Consider the following 26722-nt stretch of genomic DNA (forward strand, 5'->3'; position numbering starts at 1 on the left):
ATACCAGTGATGAATCCGAAACTTATCAGTATCGTGATTTTCACAATATTGAGCTAGCGAATCTATTTTCTGAGTGCAATGTTTTGGCTTGGAATGAAATTTTTACAAATCCTGTTGTAAACGAAAAAGTTGATATTTTTAATAAGAACATAAATTATCTTTTTGATAAATACGTTCCCCTTAAGTATCGTAGGATCAGGATTAACTCAAACCCCTGGATGAACCACGATATAATTAATGCTATTAGTCTACGAAATGAGTTATATAAACGGTGGAAGAGATTTCGATGCTTAGATTTGCACAATGACTTTAAAAGAGCTAGAAATAATGTGGTTAACATGATTAAAATCGCAAAATTAAATTATTATTTACAAACATTTTCTTCTGATAGATCCTCTAAGTTTTTTTGGAAGAAGGTCAAAGACATTAGTGTTTGTAAACAAAGTCCTTGTGCACGTGAAGATATTGATGTTGAGGCGTTAAATTTGAAATTTGCTGCTCCAAGCCAGCTCGCAATCAACAGCACACCAATCTTTAGAAACAATTCTGAATTCAGTTTCACACTTCGTAATGTAGACATGTTCTTAGTTGGAGATGCAATATTTTCAATCAAATCAAAATGTGTTGGTTTAGACAATATTCACCCTGATTTTATTAAAATTCTTCTTCCACACATTATACACTACATAGTACATATTTTCAACACGATCATCATGACATCTTCTTTTCCTATTCAATGAAAAAGGTCAAAAATTATACCTGTACCTAAAAAGGGAACAAGTGTCGAGTATAGACCCATAGCGATTCTACCTTTCCTTTCAAAGGTTTTTGAATTGATTGTAAGCAAGGATATAAAAAAGTACATCGAAGATCAACATTTACTATCGCCTTTACAGTCAGGCTTTCGACAAGGTCACAGCTGCATAACAGCACTCTTGAAAGTGTCAGATGATATTCGCGATGCTTTCGATGACGATCTAATGACAACTATGACCTTAATTGACTTTTCTAAAGCATTTGACTGTGTGAATCATACCCTGCTTTGCAATAAACTATCTAACCTTTTCAACTTTTCAAATTCTGCCAGCAAACTTTTATACTCGTATCTATCTAATCGGTCTCAGGCTGTATCATGTAACTCTAAGCTCTCATCCTTCCATCATACAAATGCGGGAGTTCCTCAAGGTTCGATCCTTGGTCCTCTTTTGTTTTCGTTATTTATCAACGACCTCCCCACTACTCTACAATACAGTTCTTTCCATATATACGCTGATGACGTGCAGATTAAATACGTTTTCCATACAAAAATATTGAAGATGCTTTTTCAAAAATGAATGTTGACTTAAAGTCAATATTTTTCTGGTCCTTCCAAAATGATTTGTTGATTAACCCAACAAAAACCAAAGCAACTACCTTCTGGAGACGTCATATAGATCAGAGTGGTTTTCCTCCCATTTCTTTAAACAATGTACGTATTGATATGGTTTTTAATGTAAGAAATCTGGGGATTATGTTTAACAACAGATTGTCTTGGGACGACCACATAAACAGTGTTGTCTCAAAAATCTATGGCTCATTAAGAGGACTTTCTGTAACCAGAAACGTCCTTCCCTTGGAAGTAAAACTTAAACTTGTGAAGTCTCTTATTGTCCCTATTATCAGCTATGGCTGTGAACTTTTCTGTGATCCTGACATAAACTCTTTTAGTAAACTCAAAGTTGCTGTTAACTCATGTGCAAGATATGTTTTCAACCTTGGTCGTTACGACCATGTCTCTGAATATTCAAATCGCATGCTTGGATGTACACTTGAAAACTTTTAAAAGCTAAAATCCGTCAAAATGCTCTATAATATTATTCACCAAAAACAACCGGAATATCTTTATAATAAAATTAATTTTCCGCGGTCTAACAGACATCTGAATTTGAAGCCAATTAGGCACAAAAGTCTAACGTCACAACGTCAATTTTTCATTTACGCGGTCAGGTTATGGAATCAATTGCCAATTTCAATTAGGTCAACGATTGGATACAATGCTAGTTTTTTGACTTTGGTCTCTTCTCACTTTTCTAATGAAAACTGAAGTTTCATTGTTTTTCACTTTATATCTTTATATATATATTTTTTTTTTATATTTTGTAAATAAATAGTTAACTATAAATCATATTTTCAAATGTATGCTACTAACCTGCATTACCTACAAGAGAAATCTTTTTATGCAGCGATACCTTTATATAAATAAATAAATAAATAAATAAGCAACAATCTTAAAAAACAAATTTATAAATTCAAAAATGATTCACTCAGTACATTCCTAAAGAATTTAACGACTGATGCTTCAACCGATTTTTCACTATGGAAAGCAGCCAAGCGCCTGAAAAGACCGCAGTTACTAAACTCTCCCTTGAAATCTCAAGATGGGAAATGGATCGGTAACCCAAAAGAAAAAGCTAACCTTTTCGCGGAGCATCTAGCGAATGTTTTTAAGCCATACCCAACAAACGCGGCTGAAAATAGCTTACAGCTTGTTGATAAGATAGATGAAAGTGAAATACCAATTGTAAGATTAAAAGAAATAAATAGTATGTGTTTACATCAACTATCAAATAAAAAATCACCAGGTTACGATCTAATTACTGCCCAGGTTATGAAAGAAATGCCTTTGAAAGCCTTCATAAAACTCCAATATATAATAAATGCATGCCTTAAGCAACGGTATGTCCCACACCATTGGAAAATTGCTGAAGTTATTGTCATACCCAAGCAAGGTAAGCCACCTACAGAAGTGACGTCCTACAGACCAATATCGCTAATACCAATTATGGCAAAAGTTTTTGAAAAACTGCTTCTGAAGAGACTTAGCAAAATTATAGAAGAAAGAAGGTTAATCCCAAATCATCAGTTTGGCTTTAGAAATAAACATTCCACGATAGACCAAGTTCATAGAATAACGGATGTAATAGAAAAAGCATTAGAAGAAAAACAAGTATGTTCAGCTATTTTCTTAGATGTTGCTCAAGCCTTTGACAAGGTTTGGCATGAGGGACTTGAGTACAAACTGCAAAGGGATCTTCCCAGACAGTACTATGAAATATTAAAATCGTATATCTCAGACCGATTGTTTAGAGTAAGGTACGATCAAGAATATTCGGAACTGAAGAAAATAGAAGCCGGTGTACCACAAGGAAGTGTCCTAGGTCCTACCCTGTATTTACTATACACAAGGGATATCCCAGTTGGTAATCACACCATAATGGCTACTTTTGCAGATGATACCGCAATTTGGTACCCGACAAATGTGTCTCTAAGGCAGCAGTAAAACTGCAAAATGCCGTCGACACTGTCAGAGATTGGACCGAAAAATGGCGTATCAAACTCAATGAAACAAAATCTTCACATATAAACTTTACAAATAAAAAGATAAACAATATTCCAATATTCATTAATAATCAAGCTGTACCTTACGCCAATACGGCCAAATACCTTGGAATGACTTTGGATGCAAAGCTAAAGTGGAAAGAGCACATCAAAAAGAAAAGAGAAGAACTAAACTTGAAATATAGAAAAATGTACTGGTTACTTGGTAACAACTCTGATTTATCAACCCAAACCAAAATAATGCTGTATAATCAAGTACTAAAGCCTGTTTGGACCTATGGTATCCAATTATGGGGCTGTACAAAGAAAACAAATACCGAAATCATCCAAAAATTCCAAAACAAAGTCCTTCGTGGAATAGTTAATGCACCTTGGTACATAAGAAATAGCGATCTACATCGTGACTTACAAATAGAAACGGTAACAGAAGTTGTTAAAAAATACGCTGTATCGCATAATCAGAGACTGCAAAGTCATACCAATTCTGAAATGGTGTCCGTCTTGAATACAAGAAACCATGTTCGGAGATTAAGAAGAACCAAGCCTCATGAGCCTATGGTCTAAAAAAAAACATGGGAAAATATTAAAAGTTTAAACTTCCCCCAAAGTGATTTTACAAAGTTAAGAAAGAAAAATCTGATGTCGATCTCTCAAGATTGGTTCTGTTAAAGAGGTGGTTTTAGTGGTTAAGAGTCCCACACTACTTGGTGTCGAATACTGCCAAGTGTCTTTTGAAGATTTCCTCCCGTCAAAAAAAAAACGTTGTTTGAATCAGCAGGAAAAACAAACGGTATTCCACTTCCTATGCCAATGTCCTGCCCTTGCTAAAAGTAAAATGCTCTCTCTGGGCAGTGAATTTTTCAACGATTTAAATAACATCTCAGAATTAAAGATCAAAGACTTGATCTCATTCCTCAATGCAACGAAGTGGTTTTAGGCTAGCCTAAACACTCGTATGTATTGAAATCACTTTATTCCAATTAACCCATTTATAACTCATAGGTTTCACAAGTTTCTGTATCAAAACGGCGCATTTTGCGCTAATTGGGTCATCAAGCTAGGCTGCTTATGACCACCATCTCTACCTACCTACCTACCTACTGGTATCTTTCCCGAATTATGGAAAAAATCATTAATTGTCCCAATTAAAAAGTGTACTGTGCTGAAATGTGTAATGAATATCATCCAATAAACATGTTACCAACCTATGAAAAAGTCTTAGAAAAAGTTGTGCATACCCAAATGTTAGAGCATATTGAAAATCAAAACATAACAACCTACCAATCTGGATTCAGAGCAAATCATTCGTGTGAAACAAGTATTAATTACACGGTGTAACACTCAAAATATACGCGGGCGGAGACCTATCGGGTTTTGTAGAGCTAATCGCACTGAATACGAAACGGTATTTGAAAATCCCCTAACACCCCCAAAATCTGGAGTTACGGGCAAAAAACGTTTTTTTGGACCTTCACCCATTGAAAAAATTCTAGCTTCTACAATTTTTTACCCATTTTCGAATTTTTTACAGTTTCTGATAGGAGATAAACATACCTTTTCAACAATGTATAAAACATGTAGCTCGGTTAAACCACTTAGAATTTATAAGCTGTCAAAGTTCAAAAATTCCATTTTTTTCGTCATTTGCCCAACTTCGGCATCAATTTAAAGTATATGTTTTCAAAACAATATGCTATTTTAAAAATATATTCTAAAACTATATCTATTTTTCAATCAATCGAGGTATTTTTTATGAAAATCACTTCAAAATTGGCTTAGAAAAAAAATTTTTTCGATTTCAACCCAGATACAGAAATTCGAACTTTTAGGTATAGAACAAAAATGTTGTTTCGGCACGAAGTAGGATAACTTGGGCGCCAGGATTTGATAACAGGTTTTTGTAGAGAAGCTCAATACAAACATTTTTTTCTTTGGGAGGGGGGTCTTTCTACCTCCGTTATGGTGGGAGGGGCATTTTTCTAAAAAAAAAATTATCAAAATAAAAAAAAATTATTAAAAAACAACGGCAACACTTACAGTAATAAATGATACCATTTCCGAAAGGAAAAATTGTATATTTGATTCTAATTTTTAAATCAATATAATATAACCAATAGTTTTTGAAATAATCAATTCCAAAGTTAAAAATAGGCGAACAAAGTTTTTTTAAAATTCATTTTATACTATTTTTTCCAGACTGTGAATTTTAGTAAAAAAAATTACTCACACAGAAAACTGCCTCAATTGATTTCTTAAAGAACAGTGAAAACTATATGCTTCTATGTCTTCTAGTTTTTGAAAAAATTGAAAAATAAAAACAAATAAAAACAAAAAATATTTTGAAAAATAAAAAATCTCATAAAATAATTTTTCAATTTTCTCAAAAACTAGAAGACATAGAAAAATATAGTTTTCACTGTTCTTTAAGAAATTAATTGAGGCAGTTTTCTGTGTGAGTAATTTTTTTACTAAAATTCACAGTCTGGAAAAAATAGTATAAAATGAATTTAAAAAAAATTTTGTTCGCCTATTTTTAACTTTGAAATTGATCATTTCAAAAACTATTGGTTATATTATATTGATTTAAAAATTAGAATCAAATACACAATTTTTCCTTTCGGAAATGGTATCATTTATTTCTGTAAGTGTTGCCGTTGTTTTTTAATAATTTTTTTTTATTTTGATAATTTTTTTTTAGAAAAATGCCCCTCCCACCTTAACGGAGGGAGATAGACCCCCCTCCCAAGGAAAAAAATGTTTGTATTGAGCTTCTCTACAAAAACCCGTTATCAAATCCTGGCGCCCAAGTTATCCTACTACGTGCCGAAACAACATTTTTGTTCTATACCTAAAAGTTCGAATTTCTGTATTTGGGTTGAAATCGAAAAATTTTTTTTTCTAAGCCAATTTAGAAGTGATTTTCATAAAAAATACCTCGATTGATTGAGAAATAGATATAGTTTAAGAATATATTTTTAAAATAGCATATTGTTTTGAAAACATATACTTTAAATTGATGCCGAAGTTGGGCAAATGACGAAAAAAATGGAATTTTTGAACTTTGACAGCTTATAAATTCTAAGTGGTTTAACCGAGCTACATGTTTTATATATTGTTGATGGTATGTTTATCTCCTATCAGGAACTGTAAAAAAATCGAAAATGGGTAAAAAATTGTCGAAGCTAGAATTTTTTCAATGGGTGAAGGTCCAAAAAACCGTTTTTTGCCCGTAACTCCAGATTTTGGGGGTGTTAGGGGATTTTCAAATACCGTTTCGTAATCAGTGCGACTAGCTCTACAAAACCTGATAGGTCTCCGCCCGCGTATATTTTGAAACCTCATTTTTGTAACACCGTGTTATGTGATAAGTGACTGGAAACATGAAATTGAGCAAAATAAAATAATCATAGCGGTTTTTATCGACCTAAAAAGAGCTTTCGAAACCGTAAATCATAATATTATATTCGATAAATTAAACAGATATTGTATAAAGTCTGCTGAACTTAGCTGGTTTAAATCTTTAACAAACCGAACTCAGTGTACAAAAGTCAATGAAAGTGTCTCTATATATGTATCTGTCGATGTTGGTCTCCCACAAGGTGCAATACTCAGTGTCCCCCTATTTCAATTATATATAAACGACGTAGTAAAAGTGATAAAACATTCAAAAATCAAACCCTTTGCGGATGATGGTTTAATTTACATTTCGGGGCACGATTTAGAAGAGTGTAAGCCACTCATTAATCTCATGGCTAAAGATGAACAGATTGATCTTAAATACAGAAAAAACAAAAGTTATGGTTCTTAACAATAGATTTGCGCAGAGTGAAACTACAGTTTCGGTTGATAATATACAAGTAGAATACGTGAATAGCATTAAATATCTCGGTGCTATTATAGACAATAAGCTAACTTTTAAAGATCACATAGAATATTTGTGTAAAAAAATATCAAAGAAAATTGGAGTTCTCCGCAAAGTTCGACAAAACATAACTATGAATTGTGCTGTTAGAGTGTATAATGTTGTCCTGAAGCCTCATTTTTTATATTTTGGTAGCTTACTTTTTCTATGCCATCAATACCAAAAAACAAACTGCAAGTGCTCCAAAATAAAGCAATGCATATAATTTTAAAGTGCGACAGATAAATACCAGTATCATTCATGGTCGAGTCCTTAAACTGGCTCAATAATAACCAGAGACTTTTTATGTGCGCTATGCAATTTGTATATAAAATCAAAAATGCTATATGCCCAAACTATCTACGCGAAAATGTGAGAACCAATGAAATCCCAGAACACAATTTAAGAAACATTCATGACTTAAGAATTGAACGAGTACGAACAACAAGAGGACAGAGAACAATGCAGTATATGGGATTTCAAACATTCAACAGCCTTCCAGAATCTATAAAACTTCCGAAAAAATTTTCGAAAAAGAAAAATTTTGAATTATATACGATTAAATGTTAACTAATATTTAAAAAAATATTAAAAAGAGCAAAAAATGTAACTTACTCTAAAAAAAATTTGTAAATTGTAAATATTTTCTTTTTAATGGCGCAAGTTGCTAAATAAAACTTAACAAACAAACAAACAAATACCTCTAAGTGCGCCGTAAGGTGGCTACAATCCGAGATGGATTTGTTCCAAAGGCCCCTATTATGGTTGTCAAATATCAATTGATAGATAAACTTGTCAATTGATAGACATTTTGGTATTTCGGTTGTCAATTGACAAATTTTTCTCTACTGTGAACATTGATCAAAATACAATTGTGAATATGCGCTATTTTTGTTTTGACGTTTCATTTCACATTGGCCTTTGTTTTTAACTTGTGGATTGTTATTCCAAACAAAATTTAAGTAATTTCTTCAACTAAGCCTAGTACGCAGCTGAAGCGAAACGAAAATCATTTAGCGAACATGTTAATGAAAAAATACCATCGAGCGTATTATGTCAAAGTCAAAATGATAAAAATAAAAAAAACTAAGAAAAACCATCGGAATATATGTATGTTTTAAAACAAAAACCAAAAAGATTAAATTTCGTTCAAGATTTCGTTGAGCTATTTTATGGAAAATTTCGCTTCAGCTGCGTACTAGGCTTTAGGTTTGTTTTATTTGTTAACAAATATTTACTTGACTAACCCTTATTATGGTTGTCAAATATCAACACGATATTTGATATTTATTAACAAAATGAATGAATTGGTATTACCGTGATCGACTATCAAAATTTTTGGTAATCTGTGTCTGTGATATACATTTGGGATGTAAAATTGGAAAAATTAAATATAAGGAAATTGTGAAATCAGTTGAGAAGTGGTTTATTTAAAGTATAAGAAAGTTGTCCAAAACCGTGAGCAGCCGTATAGCCTTAGTTCATTAAGTGAAAAATTTGATGTAGAACTAAATTGTGAAATTGACTCATTAGTAGTAAGTAAAGAAATACCCTTTAAAAACGCAGAATGGTTTAATTTTGAACTTCAACAAACAAAAACTTTAAAAATTAACTTATATAAAAAAAGCTGTGATAACAAATGCCATCCTAGATTGGGAACAATATCGAAAGTATAGAAATGTATACAAACATAAAATTAGAAATGCCAAATCTTTCTTTATAAGGCGAACAATTGAGTCCGCTAACACTCAAAAAGACATGTGGATACAGTTTGTAGCAGCTTCGGATGAAAAGAAACTACTTCTTTGAATTCTTAAATAGAACTGATTTATTTTTATTTTTTAAGCTCTATTTATATCAAAAAGTTTGTTTACATTCGATAAACAAACTTTGCACAGAATCGGTGATTAATATAAAATTTGTTCTTAAAGTAAAAATGATGATTTTAAAACTAAGTGGAAAATACAAAATTATGAATTTCATGAATCGCCACAGTACTCGCCCTCTAGTGACAACGATATCTGTCTGGAATATGGACACGTCTACCGCTTTTTGTAGTCTGAGTGGTTGGCATCTGAGGTGGAGTAGGTGTTAGATTTCTTTCTTGGATTTGGTGTTGATCATTTAAAAGAAATGCTGGTTTTAGGCGATCAATGGAGATGTTTTTCTTCTGATGTCCTTTGATTTCTAGTGTGAAGTATTTGCTTGTTTTTGATTTCACTAGATATGGGCCATCATAAGGTTATTGTAGTGGTTTTTTTACTGCATCATTACGAACAAAAACATGACTTGAATGTTGAAGGTTCTTATCGATGAAAATTTTGGTTGAACCATGACGTTCAGGTTGAATAGGCTTAATATTTTCCATATTATCTCGAAATTTGTTGAGAAAATCATGGCTTGATGAAGAGTCAGTTGTAATAAACATATCGCCTGGGAGTCTCAATGTTGTTCCATAGACAAGTTCAGCTAAAGTTGCTTTAAAGTCTTCTTGTAGGGATGATCTTAGGCCGAGCAGAACAATTGGGAGTTTGGCAACCCAATCCTCTGTTTCATGGCATTTGATTGCTGCCTTCAGAGTCCGGTGGAATCGTTCTATCATTCCGTTTGCCTGGGGATGATAAGGCGATGAACGGTGTCTCTTGATGCCCAGAAGTTTTGACAGTTCATTGAAAAGAGAGGATTCAAACTGTCTTCCTTGGTCCGTCACGATTTCTTTAGGGATTCCAAACCTGGAAATCCATCCAGAAAGAAATGCTGTTGCCACTGTTTCGGCGGTGATGTCTGGTATAGGAATAACTTCTGGCCATCTTGTGAAACGATCAATACAGGTTAGAGCATACGAGTTTCCGGCTGAGTATGGTAAGGGTCCAATAAGATGAACATGATGAAATTGAAGATCGGATATGATGTTGAATCTTGCTTTTTTGGCAGCTTAGGTACGTTTGAGACCATTTGCGACAATCCTTCTTCAAGTCAGGCCATATGTATCGTTCTTTTATCATCTGGGTAGTTTTCTTAACACTGGGATGTGACATGTTGTGGATTGTATTGAAAACTTGACGTCGCAGATCTGATGGAATGTATGGTCGTGCTTTGCCTGTTGAAATATCACAAAAGATTTGATGATTTGTATCAGGTAGAGTGATTTGATTCAACTGTAGAGACGAAGAAGTAGAGTTGAGGAGGTTCTTGAGTTCTTCATCGGTTTGTTGTTTATAAGTCACATCGTTGTAATCGATTGAGAATGGTGAAGAAATGGCGTTAAGTCTGGATAAAGTATCAGCGACTACGTTGTCTTTGCCGCTGATGTGAACTATATCAGTTGTAAACTGTCCGATGAAGTCCAAATGTCTGAGTTGACGAGGGCTTGATTTCTCTGGCTTTTGTTGAAAAGCGAAAGTAAGAGGTTTGTGGTCAGTGCAGAGAACGAACTTTCTTCCTTCCACCATATGCTGGAAATGCTTGATTGCCATGTAAGCACTTAGCAGCTCTCGGTCATAGGCACTATATTTGCTTTGTGTAGGTGAAAACTTTTTTGAGAAGAAGCCAAGAAGTTGCCAATGGTTAGAGACAAGCTGTTGAACAACTGTACCTGCAGCAGTATCGGATGCTCTGTCATGATTGACAATGGAGCGTCAGTATCTGGATGTGCTAGGAGAGTTGAGTTGGCTAGAGCTTCTTTACAGGATTGAAAAGCATTTTCTAGTTCGACCGTCCAATTGATAGATGTGTTATCATTTTTCTTGTTGCCACATGGATATGCATGAAGTGGAGCTTGGATTTGAGCAGCATTTGGAATAAAACGTCGGTAGAAGTTAAGCATGTCCAAAAATCTTCGGAGCTCTTGGACTGTTGATGGTTTCTTGTATGACATGGTGTTTTCAACTTTGGATGGCAATGGTTTGAGTCCTTCTTCAGTGACAAGATAACCCAAGAAGCTTACGGCGGATGATGACTGGAAAGTGCATTTGGAAGGATTGATGGTAAGACCGAATTCTCGAAAACGTTGGAAAAGCTGTTTGAGATGTTTTGGTGCTCTTCAGATGAATTTGATGCGATTAAGAAGTCATCAATGTATGGAAAACAGAAATCAAGGCCTTTGGTCACTTCATGAACGAATCGTTGAAAAGTTTGTGCAGCGTTGCACAGACCAAAAGTCATCACCATCAGTGGCGTAGATAGGGGGGGATCAGGGGATATATCCCCCCCCCATTGGGATCCATAATTGTTTAACATGAACAGTCATGAACAAATAAGTTAAAGAAACGCACTCCGAAATTTAGTTCCTAGGTTCCTACTTGAATTAAGTCTAGTTAGTACTCACAGGATCTGAATCTGTCGCGATAGATATCAAAATATCAAGCTATTTCCGTTTGTGTTCGAGACTCTTGACCAAATAAGATCATTGGAAAGTGACGCAAAGAACTTAAAAAACGCTATGGATTTCGAGTTCTTGACTATAGCTTAAAGGTTTTAAGTATGGTTTACCAACTCTCGTTGCGATTAAGTCGTGAGTTTTAAAGAGTGAAGTTAGACTTGGTCCAAGCTATGGATATCGCCAAAGATTAAAGCGATCAACTTAAAATTAAACGGGCAGAAGACGACTCACTTTCGAAAGTGTTTGAAGATGCGAAAAAATAGCTGACATTGGCAATAACTAACTTACTTCCTTAGGGTGACCAGCGCCGCCGTAAGGCGGCTACAATCCGCTGTGGATTTGGGCAACCAACAAGCTTCGCCAGCTAGCTCTACATTGGCGATAAACATAAGAGAATAGTTAAGCGACAAAAGAATTGTTCGAACCTGTCGGTTCAAAGTACAGATAAGAATATTTTCGTAAAACTGTTTTCAATCCCTTTCTCGATTCCTATGTAATAGGCCTTGGAGAAAAATGTACAAACCATGAAAACATATATACTAGAAGGATTTTCGGTTCTTTCCAAGAATTCTTCGTCTGAAATAGACAAAGCAGCTAAACAAATTAATGAAACTGTTGAGTTTTACCAAACATTTGGCTGCATGATCATCTTCTATTCTTGCACAGAGAAAACTAGACCACATAAAATAGAACAATAAGATTTTCTTAAAGTTTTCATCCAAGAAAAAAATATTATTTAAGCAATCGGGTTTTCCTAATTGTTTTTAAATATGCACTTGTAGGGTTTTTCCAAGAAAAAAAAAAAATACAATCGTGTCGGCGATCGAACTGAAGACTTCAACTCTCTATCTCTTGTCGCACATCTGCCACCTATTTCAACTCACTATAGAAAAATTGGTCACAATTTTTGTTCTAGTGGCAAGTTGATAAAAATATGAAATTTTTACTAAATTTTTTAAAAGATTATTTCTCCATGAAAATAATAATAAATCTCTGTGGAAAAACCTTATAAATTCTTGATTTTAATAAGATTTCTTCATAAAACAGTTCAATAAGAAAATATGTTAGTTTTTAGGTGGTCATATTATTCTCTGTGTTAAAAACTCGGTAAAGATATTTGATCAGAAGGAATAATACTTCCTCTAAGAACTCATTGGAAGCGCTCGATAGCTCCCCCGAAGAAAGCTTTCCCAATATACATAATATTTTATTAAAGATATTAGCTACACTGCTGGCTTTAACGTCAACTACCGAAAGAACTTTCTCCAGTTTAAAGATAATACAAATAATACAAAGAAGCATTAAAACTTTTAAAAAATGTGCGAACTATGTTGTAGATCTATCCCCCCCCCTTAGCGAAAAGCTATCTACGCCACTGATCACCATGAACTCGAACAGTCCAAAAGGAGTGATGATAGCTGTTTTTGGGATATCTTCTGGTTCCACAGGGATCTGATGGTAGGCACGAGTCAGATCTATGACGCTGAAGACTTTCTTACCCTTCAGATGATGAACAAAATCTCCAATGGGAGGCATGGGATAGCGATCTGAGATGGTTATCGCATTGAGTCTTCTATAGTCGCCACATGGACGCCAGTCACCATTTTCTTTCTTGACCATGTGAAGAGGACTCGCCCAGCTGCTCTTTGATGGTCGACAAATCCCTTGGTTGATCATGAACTCAAATTCTGTTTGGCTGTCTTAAGCTGTTCCGGAGATAGACGCCTTGCTTTAGAAAACACAGGAGGTCCTTTTGTTTGGATGTGGTGTGTCACATTGTGCTTGGTTTTAGCCAACAGATTCGTCTTGGTGATGTCTTGAAATTCATTCAATAAATCGTATATGAATGACGACGGATTTATTGTTTGGATGTTTGCGGCACTTGAAGATGTTGTTGCGCCAAAGCCATGTGTTTGAAGACTTGTTTTTCGATCAATTAGTTTCTTGTTTTTAACATCAACTAATAGATCGAAAAAGGACAGGAAATCGGAACCAATGATTGGCTCGGTGACTTGGGCAATGATGAAAGGCCAGGTGAAGTTTCTTCGAAGACCAAGGTTGAGGGACATCAAACGCTCTCCATAAGTTGGAATTTCAGTGCCATTTGCTGCATAGAGAACACGGTTCGATTGATTGTTCCGCTTTTCTATGCTTGATGGTGGAATGACGGAAATTGTGGCTACAGTGTCAATGAGAAAACATTTATTTGAAGATTTCTCATTGACATAAAGGCGACTTATGGTGTCTGCGGGCTGGCTAGTTGCTGATTGCTGTCCGCAAATTAGTTTCCCGTCTGAAACTGGCAAGGTTCTTGGCACTTTCTTGCTTGTTTGCCAAATCGACGGTGGTAGTAGCACATTTTTTGATTTCTTGACTTCGATTTATTCCGGATAAATTTTTTGGAACGTGAAGAGCTTCGGCTTCTGGATACTTTAAGTTGCTCAATATCCTTTTGAAGAGAAGCAATCTGATTTTTTAACTCAGAAATTTCAGAAATGCTGGAAGGTTTTGAGACAGAAGCAACATCTGAATTGGAATAAACGTCAGAAATTTTATCTGCCATTTCTGCCAAAGTCTTGAGTTCTTGGTTGGCACTACACGACAGGATGGACTGGGTGGTGTTAGGGAGCTGCTTCATCCATAAGGTTCTGAGGATGTCTTCAGAAATAGTGGATGACGCAAGCTCTCTCATCTTAGAAAGCAGCTGAGTTGGTCGTCTTCCATCGAGAGTAATGCCACTGAGAAGGGTCTGGAGGCTTTTCTGCTCAGATTCTTGAAACGCTGCTAGAAGTCCAGTCTTCAGACCATTGTATTTTTCTGTAGCAGGAGGGCTGGTGACTACATCTCGAACTTCGGTGAGGACATCTGCTTCAAGGTTTCCAAAAAGATTGAAATACTTTGTGACATCAGATGTGATTGCACTGGTGTGGAACTGGGCTTCAAGCTGGAGGAGCCACAGGTCAGGGCTCCGCTTCCAAAATGGTGGCACTTTGATGGAAACTCTGCCAATAACCTCTTCTTGGACCTTGTCTACGTTGTCAGGCATTGTGTTGGTGTCAACTGTCGTATGGGTTAATGATGGCACCTTACCGTTGGTCGGGGGATACCTTCTTAACTGTGTGTGAATGTTTTGTGTGAGGCACCTTACCGTGGGTCGGGGGATACCTTGTAAAGTGAGTGTGGTACCTTACCGTTGGTCGGGGGATACCTATTAGAGTGTTTACTCGGGGTCACCAATGTAGTAGTTAGTGAGTTACCTAAATATTTTAAAATTTTTCCTCGAGATATTGAAAAAAATGTTTGGTTTTGTCACTCATATTAAAAGTTTGTAATTTTGTATGTATGGAATCTTCATTGAAAACAAATTGAGATTCTTAATTTCACATAAAAACTTCATACTGTCGGACTCTTAAAATTCGTGTCCGATTTTTGTAACGTGAGTTACCATCAAACTTTTATTTTTCCCAAGCAAATGTTAAAAATAAAGACAATTTTTTTAGTTAATTATGAAAGTAATAGTTATGCTCCATTCATGGATAGTAATTTCGTATCAATTTACATTAAAATTGAAAAAAAAAAATTATTTATGTGTTGGAAATTTTTGTGAATGTAACGTGAGCTACCATGGAATTGCCCAACATTAGTCAAAAAAGTGACTTTAACTTTTTAAACGTCAAAATGTTAAGAGAATCTGTCAATGTAATTGGTCCCATCCCATTATGCTACGTATTATAAATATCTCACTTTCTACTTTCTACTCACTTAATACCTAACAAAAGCCAACAAGAGGTGACACAACTTGACTAGCTGCGTCATATCCAGAAAAATCTGGCCCACCTATAATAAATCCAAAACATATGACCTAATCTCTAGACCCAGAAAAGAAATTAGCAGGATCGTTACGGTATGTACGGGACATTGGCCGATAGGAGAACACGCAGCAAAGCTAGGTATTCCTTACAACACCTTTTGTCGCAGTTGTTTGAAAAAGGCAAAAGACTTTTCCAAGCAGGCCGTAAATACAATTGCGAATTCTATTCCTCCAGGTCGCAAACTTACTGGCCTTCCGATACTAACAAAATACCAGACCTTTTTCGTAGCTAAAGGAATCAAACGAAATCACATTAGTGTCGAAGGTAATTATGACTTGTCATACTCCAGTGATTCTATCACTAAGTGAATCGGAAGTAATAGAAAAAAGTAATCCAAAGCTTGTAAATAAGAAAACAAACTGGAGTGATTTTAGAGAAAGGCTTTTAAGTTTTATAAATTTAAAATCTCCCATGGATACAATCGAGCAAATTGACCATTAAGTGGAACAATTTATTGCTGATGTGCAACAGGCCGCTGAAGAAAGTACTCCAACATTTTCTAATAGAAGACAAAATGAAATAAAATATCCTTTAGAGATAAGAAAGTTGATAATAGAGAAAAGAAGAGCTCGAAGAAAATGGCAAAATACTAGATTTCTAGATGATAAAACAACGTTTAACCGTATAAGCAACAATCTTAAAAAACAAATTTATATTCAAAAATGATTCACTCAGTACATTCCTAAGGAATTTAACGACTGATGCTTCAACCGATTTTTCGCTATGGAAAGCAGCCAAGCGCCTGAAAAGACCGCAGTTACTAAACTCTCCTGAAATCTCAAGATGGGAAATGGATCGGTAACCCAAAAGAAAAAGCTAACCTTTTCGCGGAGCATCTAGCGAATGTTTTTAAGCCATACCCAACAAACGCGGCTGAAAATAGCTTACAGCTTGTTGATAAGATAGATGAAAGTGAAATACCAATTGTAAGATTAAAAGAAATAAATAGTATGTGTTTACATCAACTATCAAATAAAAAATCACCAGGTTACGATCTAATTACTGCCCAGGTTATGAAAGAAATGCCTTTGAAAGCCTTCATAAAACTCCAATATATAATAAATGCATGCCTTAAGCAACGGTATGTCCCACACCATTGGAAAATTGCTGAAGTTATTGTCATACCCAAGCAAGGTAAGCCACCTACAGAAGTGACGTCCTACAGACCAATATCGCTAATACCAATTATGGCAAAAGTTTTTGAAAAACTGCTTCTGAAGAGACTTAGCAAAATTATAGAAGAAAGAAGGTTAATCCCAAATCATCAGTTTGGCTTTAGAAATAAACATTCCACGATAGACCAATTTCATAGAATAACGGATGTAATGGAAAAAGCATTAGAAGAAAAACAAGTATGTTCAGCTATTTTCTTAGATGTTGCTCAAGCCTTTGACAAGGTTTGGCATGAGGGACTTGAGTACAAACTGCAAAGGGATCTTCCCAGACAGTACTATGAAATATTAAAATCGTATATCTCAGACCGATTGTTTAGAGTAAGGTACGATCAAGAATATTCGGAACTGAAGAAAATAGAAGCCGGTGTACCACAAGGAAGTTTCCTAGGTCCTACCCTGTATTTACTATACACAAGGGATATCCCAGTTGGTAATCACACCATAATGGCTACTTTTGCAGATGATACCGCAATTTGGTACCCGACAAATGTGTCTCTAAGGCAGCAGTAAAACTGCAAAATGCCGTCGACACTGTCAGAGATTGGACCGAAAAATGGCGTATCAAACTCAATGAAACAAAATCTTCACATATAAACTTTACAAATAAAAAGATAAACAATATTCCAATATTCATTAATAATCAAGCTGTACCTTACGCCAATACGGCCAAATACCTTGGAATGACTTTGGATGCAAAGCTAAAGTGGAAAGAGCACATCAAAAAGAAAAGAGAAGAACTAAACTTGAAATATAGAAAAATGTACTGGTTACTTGGTAACAACTCTGATTTGCCAATGTCCTGCCCTTGCTAGAAGTAAAATGCTCTCTCTGGGCAGTGAATTTTTCAACGATTTAAATAATATCTCAGAATTAAAATCAAAGACTTGATCTCATTCCTCAATGCAACAAAGTGGTTTTAGGCTAGCCTAAACACTCGTATGTATTGAAATCACTTTATTCCAATTAACCCATTTATAACTCATAGGTTTCACAAGTTTCGGTATCAAAACGGCGCATTTTGCGCTAATTGGGTCATCAAGCTAGGCTGCTTATGACCACCATCTCTACCTACCTACCTACCTACTGGTATCTTTCCCGAATTATGGAAAAAATCATTAATTGTCCCAATTAAAAAGTGTACTGTGCTGAAATGTGTAATGAATATCATCCAATAAACATGTTACCAACCTATGAAAAAGTCTTAGAAAAAGTTGTGCATACCCAAATGTTAGAGCATATTGAAAATCAAAACTATATAATAACCTACCAATCTGGATTCAGAGCAAATCATTCGTGTGAAACAAGTATTAATTATGTGATAAGTGACTGGAAACATGAAATTGAGCAAAATAAAATAATCATAGCGGTTTTTATCGACCTAAAAAGAGCTTTCGAAACCGTAAATCATAATATTATATTCGATAAATTAAACAGATATGGTATAAAGTCTGCTGAACTTAGCTGGTTTAAATCTTTAACAAACCGAACTCAGTGTACAAAAGTCAATGAAAGTGTCTCTATATATGTATCTGTCGATGTTGGTCTCCCACAAGGTGCAATACTCAGTGTCCCCCTATTTCAATTATATATAAACGACGTAGTAAAAGTGATAAAACATTCAAAAATCAAACCCTTTGCGGATGATGGTTTAATTTACATTTCGGGGCACGATTTAGAAGAGTGTAAGCCACTCATTAATCTCATGGCTTAAGATGAACAGATTGATCTTAAATACAGAAAAAACAAAAGTTATGGTTCTTAACAATAGATTTGCGCAGAGTGAAACTACAGTTTCGGTTGATAATATACAAGTAGAATACGTGAATAGCATTAAATATCTCGGTGTTATTATAGACAATAAGCTTATTTTTAAAGATCACATAGACTATTTGTGTAAAAAAATATCAAAGAAAATTGGAGTTCTCCGCAAAGTTCGACAAAACATAACTATGAATTGTGCTGTTAGAGTGTATAATGTTGTCCTGAAGCCTCATTTTTTATATTGCGGTAGCTTACTTTTTCTATGCCATCAATACCAAAAAAACAAACTGCAAGTGCTCCAAAATAAAGCAATGCGTATAATTTTAAAGTGCGACAGATACATACCAGTATCATTCATGGTCGAGTCCTTAAACTGGCTCAATATTAACCAGAGACTTTTTATGTGCGCTATGCAATTTGTATATAAAATCAAAAATGCTATATGCCCAAACTATCTACGCGAAAATGTGAGAACCAATGAAATCCCAGAACACAATTTAAGAAACATTCATGACTTAAGAATTGAACGAGTACGAACAACAAGAGGACAGAGAACAATGCAGTATATGGGATTTCAAACATTCAACAGCCTTCCAGAATCTATAAAACCTCCGAAAAAATTTTCGAAAAAGAAAAGCGCATTTTGCGCTAATTGGGTCATCAAGCTAGGCTGCTTATGACCACCATCTCTACCTACCTACCTACCTACTGGTATCTTTCCCGAATTATGGAAAAAATCATTAATTGTCCCAATTAAAAAGTGTACTGTGCTGAAATGTGTAATGAATATCATCCAATAAACATGTTACCAACCTATGAAAAAGTCTTAGAAAAAGTTGTGCATACCTAAATGTTAGAGCATATTGAAAATCAAAACATTATAATAACCTACCAATCTGGATTCAGAGCAAATCATTCGTGTGAAACAAGTATTAATTATGTGATAAGTGACTGGAAACATGAAATTGAGCAAAATAAAATAATCATAGCGGTTTTTATCGACCTAAAAAGAGCTTTCGAAACCGTAAATCATAATATTATATTCGACAAATTAAACAGATATGGTATAAAGTCTGCTGAACTTAGCTGGTTTAAATCTTTAACAAACCGAACTCAGTGTACAAAAGTCAATGAAAGTGTCTCTATATATGTATCTGTCGATGTTGGTCTCCCACAAGGTGCAATACTCAGTGTCCCCCTATTTCAATTATATATAAACGACGTAGTAAAAGTGATAAAACATTCAAAAATCAAACCCTTTGCGGATGATGGTTTAATTTACATTTCGGGGCACGATTTAGAGGAGTGTAAGCCACTCATTAATCTCATGGCTAAAGATGAACAGATTGATCTTAAATACAGAAAAAACAAAAGTTATGGTTCTTAACAATAGATTTGCGCAGAGTGAAACTACAGTTTCGGTTGATAATATACAAGTAGAATACGTGAATAGCATTAAATATCTCGGTGTTATTATAGACAATAAGCTAACTTTTAAAGATCACATAGACTATTTGTGTAAAAAAATATCAAAGAAAATTGGAGTTCTCCGCAAAGTTCGACAAAACATAACTATGAATTGTGCTGTTAGAGTGTATAATGTTGTCCTGAAGCCTCATTTTTTATATTGTGGTAGCTTACTTTTTCTATGCCATCAATACCAAAAAAACAAACTGCAAGTGCTCCAAAATAAAGCAATGCGTATAATTTTAAAGTGCGACAGATACATACCAGTATCATTCATGGTCGAGTCCTTAAACTGGCTCAATATTAACCAGAGACTTTTTATGTGCGCTATGCAATTTGTATATAAAATCAAAAATGCTATATGCCCAAACTATCTACGCGAAAATGTGAGAACCAATGAAATCCCAGAACACAATTTAAGAAACATTCATGACTTAAGAATTGAAGGAGTACGAACAACAAGAGGACAGAGAACAATGCAGTATATGGGATTTCAAACATTCAACAGCCTTCCAGAATCTATAAAACTTCCGAAAAAATTTTCGAAAAAGAAAAATTTTGAATTATATACGATTAAATGTTAACTAATATTTAAAAAAATGTTAAAAAGAGCAAAAAATGTAACTTACTCTAAAAAAAATTTGTAAATTGTAAATATTTTCTTTTTAATGGCGCAAGTTGCTAAATAAAACTTAACAAACAAACAAACAAATACCTCTAAGTGCGCCGTAAGGTGGCTACAATCCGAGATGGATTTGTTCCAAAGGCCCCTATTATGGTTGTCAAATATCAATTGATAGATAAACTTGTCAATTGATAGACATTTTGGTATTTCGGTTGTCAATTGACAAATTTTTCTCTACTGTGAACATTGATCAAAATACAATTGTGAATATGCGCTATTTTTGTTTTGACGTTTCATTTCACATTGGCCTTTGTTTTTAACTTGTGGATTGTTATTCCAAAGAAATTTAAGTAATTTCTTTAACTAAGCCTAGCACGCAGCTGAAGCGAAACGAAAATCATTTAGCGAATATGTTAATGAAAAAATACCATCGAGCGTATTATGTCAAAGTCAAAATGATAAAAATAAAAAAAACTAAGAAAAACCATCGGAATATATGTATGTTTTAAAACAAAAACCAAAAAGATTAAATTTCGTTCAAGATTTCGTTGAGCTATTTTATGGAAAATTTCGCTTCAGCTGCGTACTAGGCTTTAGGTTTGTTTTATTTGTTAACAAATATTTACTTGACTAACCCTTATTATGGTTGTCAAATATCAACACGATATTTGATATTTATTAACAAAATGAATGAATTGGTATTACCGTGATCGACTATCAAAATTTTTGGTAATCTGTGTCTGTGATATACATTTGGGATGTAAAATTCGAAAAATTAAATATAAGGAAATTGTGAAATCAGTTGAGAAGTGGTTTATTTAAAGTATAAGAAAGTTGTCCAAAACCGTGAGCAGCCGTATAGCCTTAGTTCATTAAGTGAAAAATTTGATGTAAGTAAAGAAATACCCTTTAAAAACGCAGAATGGTTTAATTTTGAACTTCAACAAACAAAAACTTTAAAAATTAACTTATATAAAAAAAGCTGTGATAACAAATGCCATCCCAGATTGGGAACAATATCGAAAGTATAGAAATGTATACAAACATAAAATTAGAAATGCCAAATCTTTCTTTATAAGGCGAAAAATTGAGTCCGCTAACACTCAAAAAGACATGTGGATACAGTTTGTAGCAGCTTCGGATGAAAAGAAACTACTTCTTTGAATTCTTAAATAGAACTGATTTATTTTTATTTTTTAAGCTCTATTTATATCAAAAAGTTTGTTTACATTCGATAAACAAACTTTGCACAGAATCGGTGATTAATATAAAATTTGTTCTTAAAGTAAAAATGATGATTTTAAAACTAAGTGGAAAATACAAAATTATGAATTTCATGAATCGCCACAGTACTCGCCCTCTAGTGACAACGATATCTGTCTGGAATATGGACACGTCTACCGCTTTTTGTAGTCTGAGTGGTTGGCATCTGAGGTGGAGTAGGTGTTAGATTTCTTTCTTGGATTTGGTGTTGATCATTTAAAAGAAATGCTGGTTTTAGGCGATCAATGGAGATGTTTTTCTGATGTCCTTTGATTTCTAGTGTGAAGTATTTGCTTGTTTTTGATTTCACTAGATATGGGCCATCATAAGGTTGTTGTAGTGGTTTTTTTACTGCATCATTACGAACAAAAACATGACTTGAATGTTGAAGGTTCTTATCGATGAAAATTTTGGTTGAACCATGACGTTCAGGTTGAATAGGCTTAATATTTTCCATATTATCTCGAAATTTGTTGAGAAAATCATGGCTTGATGAAGAGCCAGTTGTAATAAACATATCACCTGGGAGTCTCAATGTTGTTCCATAGACAAGTTCAGCTAAAGTTGCTTTAAAGTCTTCTTGTAGGGATGATCTTAGGCCGAGCAGAACAATTGGGAGTTTGGCAACCCAATCTTCTGTTTCATGGCATTTGATTTCTGCCTTCAGAGTCCGGTGGAATCGTTCTATCATTCCGTTTGCCTGGGGATGATAAGGCGATAACCGGTGTCTCTTGATGCCCAGAAGTTTTGACAGTTCATTGAAAAGAGAGGATTCAAACTGTCTTCCTTGGTCCGTCACGATTTCTTTAGGGATTCCAAACCTGAAAATCCATCCAGAAAGAAATGCTGTTGCCACTGTTTCGGCGGTGATGTCTGGTATAGGAATAACTTCTGGCCATCTTGTGAAACGATCAATACAGGTTAGGGCATACGAGTTTCCGGCTGAGTATGGTAAGGGTCCAATAAGATGAACATGATGAAATCTTTCTTCGGGAGGTGAAAAATTTGAAATTGGAGATCGGATATGATGTTGAATCTTGCTTTTTTGGCAGCTTAGGCACGTTTGAGACCATTTGCGACAATCCTTCTTCAAGTCAGGCCATATGTATCGTTCTTTTATCATCTGGGTAGTTTTCTTAACACTGGGATGTGACATGTTGTGGATTGTATTGAAAACTTGACGTCGCAGATCTGATGGAATGTATGGTCGTGCTTTGCCTGTTGAAATATCACAAAAGATTTGATGATTTGTATCAGGTAGAGTGATTTGATTCAACTGTAGAGACGAAGAAGTAGAGTTGAGGAGGTTCTTGAGTTCTTCATCGGTTTGTTGTTTATAAGTCACATCGTTGTAATCGATTGAGAATGGTGAAGAAATGGCGTTAAGTCTGGATTAAGTATCAGCGACTACGTTGTCTTTGCCGCTGATGTGAACTATATCAGTTGTAAACTGTCCGATGAAGTCCAAATGTCTGAGTTGACGAGGGCTTGATTTCTCTGGCTTTTGTTGAAAAGCGAAAGTAAGAGGTTTGTGGTCAGTGCAGAGAACGAACTTTCTTCCTTCCACCATATGCTGGAAATGCTTGATTGCCATGTAAGCACTTAGCAGCTCTCGGTCATAGGCACTATATTTGCTTTGTGTAGGTGAAAACTTTTTTGAGAAGAAGCCAAGAAAATGCCAAATTCTTGTTTGGCTGTCTTAAGCTGTTCCGGAGATAGACGCCTTGCTTTAGAAAACACAGGAGGTCCTTTTGTTTGGATGTGGTGTGTCACATTGTGCTTGGTTTTAGCCAACAGATTCGTCTTGGTGATGTCTCGAAATTCATTCAATAAATCGTATATGAATGACGACGGATTTATTGTTTGGATGTTTGCGGCACTTGAAGATGTTGTTGCGCCAAAGCCATGTGTTTGAAGACTTGTTTTACGATCAATTAGTTTCTTGTTTTTAACATCAACTAATAGATCGAAAAAGGACAGGAAATCGGAACCAATGATTGGCTCGGTGACTTGGGCAATGATGAAAGGCCAGGTGAAGTTTCTTCGAAGACCAAGGTTAAGGGACATCAAACGCTCTCCATAAGTTGGAATTTCAGTGCCATTTGCTTCCGCTTTTCTATGCTTGATGGTGGAATGACGGAAATTGTGGCTACAGTGTCAATGAGAAAACATTTATTTGAAGATTTCTTATTGACATAAAGGCGACTTATGGTATCTGCGGGCTGGCTAGTTGCTGATTGCTGTCCGCAAATTAGTTTCCCGTCTGAAACTGGCAAGGTTCTTGGCACTTTCTTGCTTGTTTGCCAAATCGACGGTGGTAGTAGCACATTTTTTGATTTCTTGACTTCGATTTATTCCGGATAAAATTTTTGGAACGTGAAGAGCTTCGGCTTCTGGATACTTTAAGTTGCTCAATATCCTTTTGAAGAGAAGCAATCTGATTTTTTAACTCAGAAATTTCAGAAATGCTGGAAGGCTTTGAGACAGAAGCAACATCTGAATTGGAATAAACGTCAGAAATTTTATCTGCGATTTCTGCCAAAGTCTTGAGTTCTTGGTTGGCACTACACGACAGGATGGACTGGGTGGTGTTAGGGAGCTGCTTCATCCATAAGGTTCTGAGGATGTCTTCAGAAATAGTGGATGACGCAAGCTCTCTCATCTTAGAAAGCAGCTGAGTTGGTCGTCTTCCATCGAGAGTAATGCCACTGAGAAGGGTCTGGAGTCTTTTCTGCTCAGATTCTTGAAACGCTGCTAGAAGTCGAGTCTTCAGACCATTGTATTTTTCTGTAGCAGGAGGGCTGGTGACTACATCTCGAACTTCGGTGAGGACATCTGCTTCAAGGTTTCCAAAAAGATTGAAATACTTTGTGACATCAGATGTGATTGCACTGGTGTGGAACTGGGCTTCAAGCTGGAGGAGCCACAGGTCAGGGCTCCGCTTCCAAAATGGTGGAACTTTGATGGAAACTCTGCCAATAACCTCTTCTTGGACCTTGTCTACGTTGTCAGGCATTGTGTTGGTGTCAACTGTCGTATGGGTTAATGATGACACCTTACCGTTGGTCGGGGGATACCTTCTTAACTGTGTGTGAATGTTTTGTGTGAGGCACCTTACCGTGGGTCGGGGGATACCTTGTAAAGTGAGTGTGGTACCTTACCGTTGGTCGGGGGATACCTATTAGAGTGTTTACTCGGGGTCACCAATGTAGTAGTTAGTGAGTTACCTAAATATTTTAAAATTTTTCCTCGAGATATTGAAAAAAATGTTTGGTTTTGTCACTCATATTAAAAGTTTGTAATTTTGTATGTATGGAATCTTCATTGAAAACAAATTGAGATTCTTAATTTCACATAAAAACTTCATACTGTCGGACTCTTAAAATTCGTGTCCGATTTTTGTAACGTGAGTTACCATCAAACTTTTATTTTTCCCAAGCAAATGTTAAAAATAAAGACAATTTTTTTAGTTAATTATGAAAGTAATAGTTATGCTCCATTCATGGATAGTAATTTCGTATCAATTTACATTAAAATTGAAAAAAAAAAAATTATTTATGTGTTGGAAATTTTTGTGAATGTAACGTGAGCTACCATGGAATTGCCCAACATTAGTCAAAAAAGTGACTTTAACTTTTTAAACGTCAAAATGTTAAGAGAATCTGTCAATGTAATTGGTCCCATCCCATTATGCTACGTATTATAAATATCTCACTTTCTACTTTCTACTCACTTAATACCTAACAAAAGCCAACAAGAGGTGACACAACTTGACTAGCTGCGTCATATCCAGAAAAATCTGGCCCACCTATAATAAATCCAAAACATATGACCTAATCTCTAGACCCAGAAAAGAAATTAGCAGGATCGTTACGGTATGTACGGGACATTGGCCGATAGGAGAACACGCAGCAAAGCTAGGTATTCCTTACAACACCTTTTGTCGCAGTTGTTTGAAAAAGGCAAAAGACTTTTCCAAGCAGGCCGTAAATACAATTGCGAATTCTATTCCTCCAGGTCGCAAACTTACTGGCCTTCCGATACTAACAAAATACCAGACCTTATTGACTTTTTCGTAGCTAAAGGAATCAAACGAAATCACATTAGTGTCGAAGGTAATTATGACTTGTCATACTCCAGTGATTCTATCACTAAGTGAATCGGAAGTAATAGAAAAAAGTAATCCAAAGCTTGTAAATAAGAAAACAAACTGGAGTGATTTTAGAGAAAGGCTTTTAAGTTTTATAAATTTAAAATCTCCCATGGATACAATCGAGCAAATTGACCATTAAGTGGAACAATTTATTGCTGATGTGCAACAGGCCGCTGAAGAAAGTACTCCAACATTTTCTAATAGAAGACAAAATGAAATAAAATATCCTTTAGAGATAAGAAAGTTGATAATAGAGAAAAGAAGAGCTCGAAGAAAATGGCAAAATACTAGATTTCTAGATGATAAAACAACGTTTAACCGTATAAGCAACAATCTTAAAAAACAAATTTATATTCAAAAATGATTCACTCAGTACATTCCTAAGGAATTTAACGACTGATGCTTCAACCGATTTTTCGCTATGGAAAGCAGCCAAGCGCCTGAAAAGACCGCAGTTACTAAACTCTCCTGAAATCTCAAGATGGGAAATGGATCGGTAACCCAAAAGAAAAAGCTATCCTTTTCGCGGAGCATCTAGCGAATGTTTTTAAGCCATACCCAACAAACGCGGCTGAAAATAGCTTACAGCTTGTTGATAAGATAGATGAAAGTGAAATACCAATTGTAAGATTAAAAGAAATAAATAGTATGTGTTTACATCAACTATCAAATAAAAAATCACCAGGTTACGATCTAATTACTGCCCAGGTTATGAAAGAAATGCCTTTGAAAGCCTTCATAAAACT

General features: G+C 35.2%; 1 protein-coding gene across 1 annotated transcript; it reads right to left on the reverse strand.

The window, feature by feature from the left end:
- Positions 1 to 24074: 24074 nt before the first annotated feature.
- On the reverse strand, positions 24075 to 24839 carry LOC129906113 (uncharacterized). Its single transcript, XM_055981754.1, has one exon. The coding sequence runs from the start codon at positions 24837 to 24839 to the stop codon at positions 24075 to 24077; it is 765 nt and encodes a 254-aa protein (XP_055837729.1).
- Positions 24840 to 26722: the final 1883 nt, after the last annotated feature.

The sequence above is a fragment of the Episyrphus balteatus genome, chromosome 1 (genome assembly GCF_945859705.1).
Source record: "Episyrphus balteatus chromosome 1, idEpiBalt1.1, whole genome shotgun sequence".
Lineage (NCBI taxonomy): Eukaryota > Metazoa > Arthropoda > Insecta > Diptera > Syrphidae > Episyrphus > Episyrphus balteatus.

Excerpts from the sequence above, each read along its gene's own strand:
- LOC129906113 (XM_055981754.1), bottom strand. The coding sequence starts at position 24,839 with ATGCCTGACAACGTAGACAAGGTCCAAGAAGAGGTTATTGGCAGAGTT.